A 14,836-nucleotide genomic window follows, 5' to 3' on the forward strand; every position below is an offset into this window, starting at 1 on the left:
TGTCTTGTCTATTCTCCTGGATCATTGGGGTCTTTGGTTTATGACCACCATCTAGTGGCCAGTTATTATGGTTAGAGTTAGACAGCATCAGCCCCCTCAGTGAGAGTTTGGTAAACAGTAACATGCACAGTACACAGTGACACTGTTGGAAGGGTAGAATAAAGTCATTTTTAAATCTGTAGTTTAGCACCTTGGTATTGCATATATGCTAATAGAAAATATCAATAGTAAAAAAATTAAATAAATTCAAAAGTCAGAATTATTCTCAGAATTAACGCTCTTTTTAAGAAAGTTTTAAAAAAAAAGATCTCAGAACTGACTAAACTTTGAACTCAAATATATTTTTTTCACATGGCCCTAATCCTCTTCCAAATGATAGAATGCTCCCTCTACAATTACTGAGAGAAGACATTGGTAACTTGATTTATTGTTAGAAGTAATGGTTAGGCAGTAATGCCATATTAGTATCATATAGTTTTTTATGGTGCTACAGTAGTAGTTGAAGTGGTTAAGCAGTACAGTAGTGTTGGTGGCGTCATCTGTAGTAGCTAGCATGCTAGTAGTACTACTATTAAATTATTTGAGCTTGTAGCAATTGTGCAGTGTGAGAAGTTTTGGAAAAATGAACTCAGAGTTACATTTTATACCTGACAGAAGTCCAATATGACTGATAATGCCTCCCCTTCACATATAAACACACAGACAGCAATTTGAGGTTCATTGCCTTGCTGAAGGACACTAGAAGTTTCAAGAAACCCTTCCTATTATTATTATAAACTGAATAGAATATCCTGTGTCCCCAAACACCTAGTCAGATGAGCACTGAACCCAGCAGCGAGCGCAGCTCAAATCACATTGTGTTCTAAAGGGCTTTGATGGCCAACCCGCTCCGGACTCTGCTATGATAGATATATATATAAAACCTGGTTTTCCCTCATAAAAAACTCTGAAAAGGGTTACATCTACTCACTCTCCCTCATTTATATAATGCTTTTATTTTGTGGGGTGATCCCTTTGTTTAGCGTAGTGTGCTGGTTTTGCTGTAGCATTATGCTAATGATGCCAGCCACAGGTTGAGGGGTGAGGTTCTTTAGTCTGGGACGTTTGACGTTTCCCCGGCTGCATACATTTTTTTTGAGGCTATCATTGGTACCTAGCAGTTTCAAGGCTGAAATGCTCAGTCATGGAGTTGACTGCATATTTTGCTCATTATATGTTTTGTAGCATGTAAAACACCAAATGGACACATAACTAAGGTTAAAAACCTGTTTTTATGTTGGAGGGGGTCTTATAATGATATTAAAACTATTAAAGCACCCCCCATTTCCTGAAACAAGTTAGACATAAGACATTTAGTCTCTCTCCCACCTGGCAGCCGTTGTGGATGAGAGCGTCCATGGCCTTCCTGATGGCGGGGTTTGGCGGCTCGCAGCCCTCCACCTGGGTCTTGAAGTTGTGTTCAAAGTAGGGCCCCATCATGTAATAGTTCTCCCCCCATTCATCTACTGTGATCTTGGCTTTGGTCTGAATCACTGTGTAGATTCCTCCAACTGCAGGTTCACAATCAATGAATGGAAAAGACAGCTCTGAAGTTGTGTTTAACTTCTCAAGGTAAAGATCATGCAGATTTACATTTGGGACCCGGTTCTACCTTTTTTACAGCAGGTGAACTGACATGTGCACATCAATGTTTGGTTGTGTCCCATTCTCCTTAATATGAGAAGTGGCTTTACTAACTGAACCATTGTTATTTGTTATGATGCATAAATAAATAAATCTTTTTGGGGGAGGGGGACATGAATTTTCAAAATTCTGCACTTAAATGATTTATTGTTTTTATTCAGAAATTCAACTGTCATGTAAACAAATAAAGCCCAAATACAAATAAAAAATCATTAACATGAACGCAAGTGTAATTTATGTCATTATGAAACAATGACAAATTGTTTCACAATGTTATGAAACAAAACAAACAAAGTGTTGGTCACAACAACTTCAGAATTCAGGATTTGGGACAACTGCTTGGATTTCGGGACTGTCCTGAATTTTTCGGTATGTCTGGTCATCCTATGATGCTTTTAGCAAACATTTCATATTTTCACAAAGACACGGCGGTTGGAACCAAAGATCTCAAACTTGAACTCATCAGACCAAAGCACAGATTTCCACTGGTCTGTCCATTCCTTGTGTTTCTTGGCCCAAACAAATCTCTTCTGCTTGTTGTCTTTCTTAGCAGAGGTTTCCTAGCTCTTATTTGACCATGAAGGCCTGATTCGCACAGTCTCCTCTTAACAGTTGTTCTAGAGATGTGTCTGCTGCTAGAACGCTGTGTGGTATTCATCTGGTCTCTAATCTGAGCTGCTGTTAACTTGCGATTTCTGAGGCTGGTGACTATGATGAACTTGTCCTCAGCAGCAGAGGTGATTTTTGGTCTTCCTTTCCTGGGGCGGTCCTCATGTGAGCCAGTTTTGTTTTTGTGACTGCACTTGGGGACACGCAATTTTCCAGACTGATTGACCGTCATTTCTTAAAGTAATGATGGCCACTTGTTTCTCTTTACTTAGCTGATTGGTTCTTGCCATAATATGAATTCTAACAGTTGTCCAATAGGGCTGTTGACTGTGTATCAACCTGACTTCTGCACAACACAACTGATGGTCCCAACCCCATTAATAAGGTAAGAAATTCCACTAATTAATCCTGACAAGGCCCACCTGTGAAGTGAAAACCATTTCAGGTGACTACCTCATGAAGATAATTTAGAGAACACCAAGGGTTTGCAACACTATCAAAAAAGCAAAGGGTCAATACTTTAAAGAAACTAGAATATAAGACAAGTTTTCAGTTATCTCACACTTTTTTGTTAAGTACATAATTCCACATGTGTTCATTCATAGTTTTGATGCCTTCAGTGATAATCTACAATATAAATAGGCATGAAAAAAAGGAAACACATTGAATGAGAAGGTGCGTTCAAACCTTTGGCCTGTACTGTACAGTACATAAATATTTTGGCAGCGCCCCTTGCGGTAATTCTGAGAGCCTCCTAGGGGTCACGGATAAAGATCTCTGCTTAAGTGCATAACTTTTTGATATTAATGAACGTCCATTACATTCAAGTCATTGCCAATTGAGTTGTTACAAAGCTAATTAAGACATCAGCTCCACACAAGCTTTGTCTCTCAGTATGTTCAGTGGAGATAATGGAGGAGGGGTGGGGGATGGTACGCGTTCAGGGAAAGACTTGTATCACATATCTTAAAATACTCTTATCAAACCTAAATGCTCAAATGGGTCTCCAGTAATCCTGAGGTTGATACTGAGCTATTTAGTGTAGTTTGTCATACACAAACAGAATGCTCTATTTTGCAACAGGCCAGAACATGTGGAAGTGCTTTTCCCAGTCTCTCACTTGAAAAAAAATAGACAGATATTGATATGTACGACCATTAACAATCAGTTAGCCCATAATGACGTCTAAAGTGCATCTGAGAGCAGGCGTTACATAACAGCTGAGGGCAGAGAAAACAGCAGAAGGGCCAATAAACTTCAACTATTTGACAACGTAATGATGTACTGCATGGAAGTAGAAGAACTCCCTCAGACTCAGCAGGTTTTAGTGATGCGAGGGCTGCAGTTGCTGTTAAGTCAAAATCAAAGTTTACAGGAAAGAAAGGCACTTTAGAAATGTATGAGGTTATGAGTGTTTTGGTTGGTTTTACGGTTTTTGATTGGAAAAACGAATTGTTAAAGCTTTAATGCGTAACTTTATGATGTTAATAAACGTCTGTCACTTTTAAGCCATTACCAAGTGAGTTGCAACAAAGCAAATTAAGACTATCCACTCCACAGAACTCTCTCTGTATTTATCAATGTGACCATGTTCACAAGATTGTGGCATCTGATGACTTTGGCACGCAGAAACAAGAGTGAAGATAATGACCTCTTCTAAAAAGTCCATCATGTTTTTATAATCCTCTGTGTCGTCCGTGGCTACCAGCAACTGGAGGAGGAGGAGTGGGGGTGAAGCGTGATTACTTAAGGCGTGTATCATGTGGACACGCCACAGTTTTGTTGTCATTACTTCTAATTCCTCATTGGAGCGACAGAAACTACACACTATACCTTTAATAATCAGATATGGTATCTGTGACAGTCTTTCAACCAAACAAAATGGCAGAGGTTGAAAGTAATGAATTACAATTACTTACGTTACTCTGAACTGAGTAGTTTCTCTGTGTACTTTTACTGTTTGAAGTAGTTTTTAATTTCCATCTGTAATTTTACTTTTACTTACGTATGTTTTGTGTTTGAAGTATGGTACTTTACTAAATTTTAAATCACATTCGTAAAGGAGTAAAAAAAAAAGGAAATACATGAGCTCTAACATTGCTTTGGCAAAGTATCTGTCAACAAATTAAAATCAAAATGATTTTATGCTTTTTGAGTTTTTAGGTTTTGAGCCTTTATCAAATCACAAAAGGACGGTAATTTAATTAAATAAGTATTATAAGTATAAATATATTAAATGAGTACCAACATCTAAGTAAACTTTATTAGCTACTTTTAACTTAAGTAAAAGTTAATCAAAGTAATAGTACTTTTACTTAAGTAGAGTGTTTGTGTACTCTTTCCACCTCTGCAAAATGGTTCTACACTGTTAGGTCTTATACACCACAGGATTCTGTATTAGACATGTTGGTGCCAAAACCAAATGTCATGTAGTCATGTAATCACTGGCAGACAATTTCCATACTTGATTTGCCTAAATTGAATGTTCCAAAAAGTTACAAAACCTCTACATTCCCCAAAGTACAGAGGATCATGACCTCAGCATTGTTGGTAGCTCTGTCTCAGTCAAGGCCAAAGTCAAGTCAGTCATTAGAAATGGTGAAACAGGATGACGCCCCGCAGATTTCACAGCATATATTGACACCTCTTGTCCAGGAATTGATTTATCCGGTTTGTTCAGTGTTATATTTGTTCATGTTTGGGCCTTTGATTTTATACATGGCTAAAATGGCCAAAGTAAAAGCTGTTCCTCTTTCACAACATACCTGCAGTTTAATGTTTAACTCTTCGGAGGGTATAGACTCTGTCTCCATGCTCACTGGATTTCAATATTTACTCTCTCAGGGGTTAAGAGACACAGTTTTAAACAAAATACAAATACTACCAGACTTTTGAAGTGCTAAGTAATAAGCATTAGTGGACATATTTCATTTATTATTTTTAATGAAATGCTCTGTATCAAATTATTATTTAACAATTGTTATGCATTTAGAAGAATCTTTTTTGCCAAAGTCAATTAATGTTTTCACTTGACGGATTTTCCTCCAAAATGGATTTAAATAGTTGAAATTAGCATTCCGCAGGTGCTTTAGGAACGTAAAATATTGTGTAGTTTTGCAATACTTTGCAGAGCTCCAAAGATTAATCGATTCTTTTTCAACTTTCAAATGAATCGCTATATTGATTAATAAATCTGCTTTAGAACATTTTTTTTGAAAGAAATTTCTGATTTTGGCTTTTTTCTTTCTAGTTTCTTCTCTACTCTGTGACAGTAAACTGAATATCTTTGAGTTGTGGACAAAACAAGACATTTGAGGACGACATCTCATGCTTTGGGAAACACTGATCAACCTTTTTATGCCATTTTCTGACATTCAATAGACCAAATAAATAATCAAATAATCAAGAAAATAATGAATCCAACAATGAAAATACTCGTTAGTTGCAGCCCTAATACTTTGAACTACTATGCTTTCTGCTTGGATGCATTATTTCAAACAGCTGACTTTTTTCAGAAATGAAAGCATCATAACCCTTCTGATCTGACCTTTGTTGGTGACCTCCCAGGCCACCTCAAAGAGCAGCAGGTCCTCCACAGGCAACTCGGCTTCCTCCCAGGCCGGCAGTACTCCGCTCAGGGACGTCATGGACAAGGAACGGGACAGCGGCATCTTAAAAGGTCTGCAGGTTAGACAGACACCACCTGGAATTTAGAACTGTGTCAGTCTGTAAAATCCTTTAAACTGGCCTGAGCTCAGCTGGGACAGTCCTCCAGGACAAGATAATACAGACTGATGTGAGCAAAGAGCTCCAAGCACAACTATAATGGCTGACCTACGGACGGCCAGGCGCGCATGCACACACACACACGCACAGGTGAAAGGTTCTGTTAAGTTGTTGCTGGGCTAAACTGAATGGGATTGTGAAATGTAAATGAATGAAACTAGGTCTCAGGACAGGACAAAATGCTATAATATTCTCAAAAAATGTCACTTTGACAGTGTATCCAATCATGAATTTACAATACACATCAGTACTAGACTGTTGGCTACCTTACTTAACTTTTAATTTTTTTTGTGTTTAGTTTATTTGACAGGGGCCGTGCTTGTTGAACAGTGGAAACTGTAAGTGAGCCAGTGTTAGAATATAAGGTTATAGTATCAGTTCTCGCTGCCAACCTCAGCACATTGCAAAGCGAAGACAGACAATTTACAAGCAGCAGTCTTTGTTTTGACTGCTCACACACTTTAAACATACATTTACAGCCTTACATTCAATGGTGCATGGTCCCATTGCTCACAATTTTCTAACAAAGAACAAATAAAGAATCTCTCACAGACCAATGTGCTGACTCTGTGGTGGGGGGGGGTGGGAGTCCTCCACAAATCCAGCATGCTACTGCATATAAAGTTAGAGTGAATTAGTCCAACAAGAATCAGCTGAGACAAATAACTCACCTGCCACTTCTCTCCACTCTAGCTGATTGCAGACCACGCCCAGCTCCACAGGTATAGGCCATCAAGGCTCTGAATTTCAGAATTTTTACATTTTGTGTTTGTAATGGTACAATTACAATAAAGGCATTCTATTCTATTTTATTTTCATCTGTTATCCCTGGCCAGATATTACAGGGTTTTCTTGTTTGCTAACAAGCATAGGGCAATACTGAAATCAATTTTTCAAAATTCTTCATACAGTCTGCATTACCAACATGCATCTTGGACAAACAGGTAATATCACTTCCAAAACTCACTCAAACCACCAAAACACTTCTAACATGTCTCAAAATGAGCTTGGAGGACCAAAACACTGGCAACACCTCTTACTCAGAAAGCAAAGATCATCACTCATGAAACATTGACCTAAGAAAGGCAAACAACAGGGAGCATTACATAAATTATGAACTTTATCATTGAAGTTTGCATGATTTTTAACACTTGTCATTATTTCATTAAAGAATCACACCTTTCCATTTGACAGTACTAAAGTTTAATAAACAAGAATGAATCAGAAACATTCTTTAATGTCTTATTTTTTTCTATATCTTTGCATATGGTAATTTCCTTAAAAAAAATTACATGAAATTCCAGGGTTGCAATAATAATTACAAAAAAAACTTCAACTAAATGTGTAGTACAATAAAATTTGGAATGATTATTAATTCAGTTTATTTAAAATTTCCCTATTTATTTCAATATAGTCCCACAGAAATGCTTACACACAAAACCTTTCACTCAGTTTTCAATTGCATGAAACGCTTTTTCAAGTAGAGAAAACGTATATGTTCATAACACTACAGACAATTCTCTACCTAAGACACAACAATCTGACAGGAAGTTACTTGCTTTCCTTCACAACCAATTAAAATGCTACACTTCACACCCACACTCCTCACATGTGCAAACACTAATTGCTTAACTGATAACAATCATTGCTTTTGTAAAGGTCAAAAGTCAGATCACCTGTTTTGAACAATGGACAAAGAGCTAGGGTTTTTTCTAGTCTTACAGTTTTTCTTGATTGCTTTGATGCAGTAGTCAACTCAAACTCCACATTTTCAAAACAATTAACACACAGCCCGAAACAGTGGATCTCATGGTCAAAATGACACATTTTGTTTGCAAAAGGCTTTAACCGTGCCCAAAACATTTAAAATATGCAACAAAAGCATTCAGACAACACAATGTGTGTATGAGCTCTTCCAAGTGGACAGTGGACAACGATGCCGGTGCCATTTGTTATCAAATTCGCATTCTTGCAAAGCATTGGATCCAAAATCAGAAATGCTTTGATGCAAACTTCATTAATTCAATTGATTCTTATTTTCACACTGTGGCTGACAACTAAAATAATGTGAATATTGTACAAAATATACGTAAACGAAAATAAAATCTTTTAGTGTTTAAGAAATTAAGAAAATAACAATAAAATATTTTAAAGTATAAACATCTATTACGGTAGATTATAGGAAATAGCCACTATTGATACTCAGTCTCTTGTGTCTTGACGATGGGGCCACATGGCCTCATCCACACAGAGGGTTTTTGTTTATTTACCATAGCTAAAACAATGGAGTTTGGACTGCTTGAATGACATCCTTGTTACTGTTCTGGGGACCATGTGTCTATCCAATGAGAAAGGGTTAACACATTTGCAAGAGGTGTCTTCTGCTCTGCTGAGACAGTGATGATGAAAACCAAGTGGATCCTAGTTTCTTTAAGCAGGTCAAAGCAATCAAAAAACACTATAACAACTACTCAAAGCGCTTTTACACAGTACAGGAACTATTCACACTCATTCACACACTGTGGCCGAGGCTGCCGTACAAGGTGCCACCTGCTCATCAGGTAAACACACACACACACACTTACACTCCGATGGCACAGCATCAGGGGCAACACGGGGTTCAGTGTCTTGCCCAGGGACACTTCGACATGGGACTGCACCAGTCTTCCGATTGGGAGGCGACCGCACCACCACTGAGGCACTGCCGCCCCAAGGAGAAGAGTTGGAAGAAGAAGAGGAGGAGGAGGAAGAGGAAGAGGGCAATGGAAAAGTGATTCACAGTTTGGTCCACATAGACTTCTGTTTCGCTGACTGTGTGAAGAGTTTTGGCAATGTGACTTTCGTTTTGACCAATGCATTTTAGCAATTGAAAAAAGAACTTTAAAAAGGCACCATAAAAATTGTATAAAATAACATAAAATTCATATACACACCAACACTTCACAGTAGAGATGGACAAGAAATATGGGGAGAGAGCAAGCAAGGGGGTGATATTGGAGGATGGTTTCCATCAAATTTAGATTTCGTGTGATTTTGACATTTGCCCGGAAAATAATTCACTTATAAGGGTGGAAGAATTTACACATGTATACAATATTGCGATACTGCAATTCATGTTAAAAATGTTCACAGTAGACATAGATCATCATCACCATCACAGTCATCCGCAGCACTGTTGTCATCACCAGCATCTCTAATTATCCTGGTTCATCATCCTTGTCAACATCATCATCATCATCATCATTGTCATCATACACCTCAAGACACATCATTGATACAAACTGGGAAGCTGTAGGCCAAACGGGTCAAAAGCCTATTATAATCAAATAAAACCATAATGATTTTATTGAGTAATTTCTTTCCTTTTCTTTTGTGTCTTGGTATCCTTCAGGTTTGCCTCGGACCAGCTCCTAGTTATGATGTTAAAGTAATTGACTGCCGGGGGACTTCCTTTGACACACTGGGCTCCTCTCTCCTCTCTTTCCATCTGAGGGGAGGGGCGAGAGAGCACAAGACTGAGAAAGGGAAGAAGTCAAGTTAGTAACATGCATTAATGGAATGAGGTTGCATACAGATGGAGAGAAGGAGGAAGAGAGAGGTGCTCAGTGCATCATGGGAAGTCCCTCAGCAGTCTAGGCCTATAGCGACGTAACTAAGGGATGGTTCAGGACACTCCTGAGCCAGCCCTAACTATAAGCTTTATCAAAGAGGAAAATCTTAAGCCTACTCTTAAATGTGGAGACGGTGTCTGCCTCCTGAACCCAAACTGGAACCTGGTTCCACAGGAGAGGAGCCTGATAGCTGAACGCTCTGGCTCCCGTTCTACTTTTAGAGACTCTAGGAACCACCAGTAACCCTGCATTCTGGGAGTGTAGTGCTCTGGTGGGGTTGTAAGGTACTATGAGCTCTTTAAGATAAGATGGTGCCTGACCATGAAGAGCTTTGCAGGTGAGAAGAAGGATTTTAAATTCTGTTCTGGATTTTACAGGAAGCCAATGCAGAGAAGCTAAAACAGGAGAGATGTGGTCTCTTTTCCTGGTTCCTGTCAGAACACGTGCTGCAGCATTCTGGATCAGCTAAAGAGTCTTTATGGACTTTTTTAAGCAGCTTGATAATAAAGAATTGCAGTAATCCAGCCTAGAAGTAAAAAAATGCTTGGACTTTTTCTGCATCATTTATAGACAGGATATTCCTGATTTTTTGCAATAGGTTGAGGCCAGGGTGATGCCATCCAGATATCCTTGTAACTAACTCAGCTCCGTGGAGCTTATTCCCCAGAGTCCTTGTGCTATCTCTCATCACAGTTTTCCTGGGATAAGGAGGCACCATGGTTACAGCTGCAGTCATGGTCCTGCTCGGAGTCCTGCTACGCCTTGAACTGCTACAACTATTTTTTCTAGTCATTGTTCCTTTATCTTTGTTGCCATGTGATGCTTACTTTGTGCCTTGGGCCTCCTTCCATGCAACACATTGCTGTATTACCCGCATGGAAGTCTAGAATTAAAATAGAATAGAGTAAAAGCACCCGTACTCAGCCCACCATCTTTGCATCACGGTAGCCAAACTGGAACCTGGATTGTGCAATTACACGTTCTGATGTTTCAGCCCTGTTTCCATCACTTATTTGAATTTAAAATGTCCATGACCTTGCCATTTTTCAACATATTATCTTGTATTGGATGAATGATCCCAGTAGCAAACTGACATAATTTCCCAGAAATTATGATACATTTCAGCGCTGCCACCTGCAGCAGACAGCTCCGCAATTTCCAGTGCAGAGACGCAGGAGGCTGTGATTGGCTGCTAGCTGCAAGAGCAAGAGGTCACCTGGTGGAACTATAAACGGGTCTGATAGGAGTGAACGTGTTTGTACCTGGTGAGGGAGGTAAACAGTGGATCTTTAATCTGCGTTGTTTGGACAACGAGTGAGAGAGGATTTGTGTCTTCTGTCCAACATGAGACTTGTGGCTCTGGTTGTGGTGTGCGGGCTGATTGTTAGAGGGAGTGTGGGAGCAGCACTGCCGGGATTTGACTCTGCACATGCAACAGGTGGGCAACCTCATGAGATGAATTTGAACTAATATACGTATATTCTATCTGATTTTATTCTTGATGGAAAGAGTGCATTTTGGTGGGAGGTTACTAGGAAGGATTTATTTACTGAGTACTTAATACAATTTTAGGTACTTGCGCTTTGCTTGAATATTTCCTTTTTATGCTAATTTCTACATGTCAGTACTTTCTACTTTACTACATTTGGTTGACAGCTATAGTTTCTTTGTTGAATACTTTTCTTTAGAAAACACATATGTTCAACTTATGAAATCTAATTTAATTTACTCTACAGTCTATGAAACCGTTCACAGAAAATGTAGTTAAACAGAACTGAATAAATAAAATATGATATTAACTTCTACTATATGTGTGTGCGTGCATGTCCTATATATGAACAGTAGAAGTGAAATTTGTTGTTTCGTATAATGATAAATTTACTTGCTGTCTAGATCTCATATGCAGTGTTATGCAGAGTACCTTTGTAAATATTACTGTTTTTTTTTGTTTGCTATTTTAAAATGGGCCAGGGACAAGAGATGGAAATGATCCTGTTCAGCTATCTCTGGCTCATTTACAGTTACTTTGCTGTTGATTAATAAGCACTGTCCCTGTCAAATAAACAAATAAATGAAATGAAATTTGTTTTATTGTCCTGATCCCAGCAGAAGGCTGCAGGTGCATGTAGTCAGCTGATGTGTCCAGCTGTGAGCTGATGTTTGCTGCTGTTGTCCTCAGGATCAGTCCTCTCTGCCCTCAGGAGAAGAACTGCAGGAGACTTGTTGGTGGAGGACGCCAACCCGTGTTTCTCCCTGAGAGAGAATGAAGACCAGCGGCAGCTGCTGTGCAATGACCGCAGGAGTAAATTCAACTTCAACCCATTCGGCCTCCGTTTCGGGAAACGTTACAATGGCTATGTTTACAGAAGAGCCGTTAAAACAGCCAGGACAAATAAAGTTTCACCCCTTTCTCTCTTCTCGTGAGAACTGGAGGTGTCTACTTGAAACAGACGTGTCTTCTTCTGAGGATTTGTGTTCCATTGGCACATTTGTGTTTAAAAAGGCCTTTTTCTTCAGATAAAAATGTTTCTGTGAATAAAAATTTTGTACCTACCTTTACTGTGAATTTCTTTTAAGAATTACGAGAGACTAATTAAAGAAACTATCACAATAACTACATTGAGATAAGGAAACATAATCAAATAACATTTTATAACATTTGTTTGCTCTTAGTCATCTCAGTATTTAGGAACCGCAATTGAAACTGTCCAGTCAGTGGACTTATATGATACGTCTTAATAAAAGCACTATATGGTGACCCAATTATAATTTTCTGCAGTGGCTTTATCCGACCATAAGATGACACTGCAGTGCCTTTTTACATGACACACAGACGTCCTTCAGCAGCCAGATTCGGGGTGCATAATTCTGCAAATAAGCATCATGTACATTATGTTTGTATTACGTAAATTAAAACAATCATTAGAACCAAAATACAAAACTATTTAAAGGGTAACATTTTTTAAACCCGGACCCTATTTTCCCATGTTTTTGTGTCTTAGTGACCGATGGTAACAACAATCTTTAAGATTGGTCTTGAAACATTGAAATGGTAAGGATCCCTACAAAGGCCAACCTTTGTAAGGTTCTTTTTGTTTAATATTAAACTGAAAAATTGTATAGCCAAACCCACCAGACTCCATTTAAATAAACAGTGATTCTTTCATCGAGAAACACACTCAAGGTCGACAGAAATAAAATTAAACCAAAACCAAAATCAAAACCAAATGCTGTCTTGCTGAGCGCTCTCAGTCGTCCGGATGGTAAGTGCTCATCCTCGGGGTGGAGGATGTGGGACAAAACTCTATGATTCAGCCCTCCCCATCACCTTCATGGTACCAGACGAACAAGTTTAGATATTAGCTGAGCAGAGTTTACCAAACTTTTCACCATTCCAATTCCTTAATTATGTTAATTATGTAAATAATGTATAATAACATTCCTTTATGTAAATACCGTACATATCCAATTCCTTATATTTCTTTATTTCTTCATTTGCATTTCTACTCTATATTTGTGCAACTGCAACAAAGAGTTTCCCTTCGGGGATCAATAAAGTAGCCTATTTCTGATTCTGAAACTACAGTGAGTAGCCTACACCAAACACCCCAAACCTACGTAAAAAATCTTTCCAACTGAGCTGATTATCAAGGTGAATACCAAGATGCCCGTAGGAATTAATGTGGTGGATTTATTTTGCCGTCAACTAATAATGCAGTTTTATTTATTATTTATTCATTTGACAGGGACAACGCACAGCTCCTTAGCAGTACTAGAGTTAGCTATAAGCTAATTTGCATCTGTAGGCTAGTCCCTGGGTAGGAAACGGACAAAAGGAAGGAGTATGATCCCCCGCTGACCGATGGTCCAGCACCTTCTCCTCACATTTCTTAACGAGGAGGGGATATGGATCACACCACTGAACCAAAGTTTGGGGTAGACTAGGTACAGTTGGTACAGGGGTAGGCCAAAGTTAATTCCTTAACCCTTGTGTTCAAAAACCTACTTAATTACAGAAAATCAAAAAAGAAATGCATGAACTGCTTTAGTGGTATAGTGCATATCACAAAATGTACGTATCAATATCAGTACATTTTCAAATTGTCAGAGGCAAATATGTAGATTCTGTATCAATTTAAAAAGGAGATAACCTTGCATTTCATCAATAGCAAATTTGTTGATCCCCACCCAAAAAAAAAAATATATATATACATATATATATATATATATATATAGTTTACTAAGAGTTGGATTGAGTGGTTGTAAGGTATGTATGGGTGAACAGAAGAATGTAGGAAGGACGGCCTTTATCTTATTTTATTATAGAAAATGGTCATTTGTAATCTGCCCTAACCCTAACCCAGATTACAAATATGTTTAATGTACATTTGTCTTTTGTTTTAACCCTGTTCTTGTTGTATGTAGGCTGTAACTCTTACCTACTTTACTCCGTGTCCAAAATAAATTTCTCCAACTAATAAAGATACCTTGACTTTGATTAATGTTTCAAAAACCATTTCCAGAATAATACAGCCTGTTGGAACTTTAAAAATGTTAATTGCAGTCAAGAAATACAGAGCAACTTAATCTTTTTCATTCCATTTCACGATGATTCCTAAATTCCAAGCATTTGATTTTATAGGTGCAATTCAAATGAATAAATCTAAAAAATTTCTGAAATTTAATTGAACACTCCTTCTGTTCTCTTTAAACTGTATTCCTATGTAAAGCAGTGCTTATTTTTCTACAAAAAATAAACTTTGAGTGATTTTAGAAAAATCAAACACAAACACTACCCTTCATCAGGTTCAAATTTATTAAGTTACACACAACACAAGGTCAGACAGTAACAACTGAAGTTTGAAAAAACTGGAGCTGGACATTTGCATTCCTTTACTGCTACACCATCTCCCTTTGCTAACACTGAGGAAACAGGAGGGCAATAAACATCCAACTTCACACTCACATCGTCAGTGTTGACCCAAGTGTGCGGCGTACCACTTTTAGACAAAAGGCAGGAGGAAAACAGCGTCCTTTAAGGGTCGGTCTCTCTCTCTCTCTCATTCCCGGTAGGGAACTAAAGGAATGACGCAGTACACTAAGTGTTGGAGGAAGACAGTGAGTTTGTTTGAGGGTTGCGTTTGATC

General features: G+C 38.4%; 1 protein-coding gene across 2 annotated transcripts in view; it reads right to left on the minus strand.

The window, feature by feature from the left end:
• Positions 1-6,123, minus strand: part of gys2 (glycogen synthase 2) — a 45,452-nt gene extending 39,329 nt beyond the window's left edge. Inside the window, exons 1-2 of one of the 2 annotated variants that reach the window (XM_032504869.1) lie at positions 5,840-6,123; positions 1,369-1,550 (exon numbers count right to left, since the gene is read on the minus strand). In XM_032504869.1, coding sequence (XP_032360760.1) covers positions 1,369-1,550; positions 5,840-5,963 — 306 coding nt within the window. In that variant the 5' untranslated portion in view covers positions 5,964-6,123. The remainder of the gene's footprint in view (positions 1-1,368; positions 1,551-5,839) is intronic. The other variant, XM_032504868.1, reaches the window with a different exon arrangement.
• Positions 6,124-14,836: the final 8,713 nt, after the last annotated feature.

Source organism: Etheostoma spectabile, chromosome 23, assembly GCF_008692095.1.
Source record: "Etheostoma spectabile isolate EspeVRDwgs_2016 chromosome 23, UIUC_Espe_1.0, whole genome shotgun sequence".
NCBI classification, from domain to species: domain Eukaryota; kingdom Metazoa; phylum Chordata; class Actinopteri; order Perciformes; family Percidae; genus Etheostoma; species Etheostoma spectabile.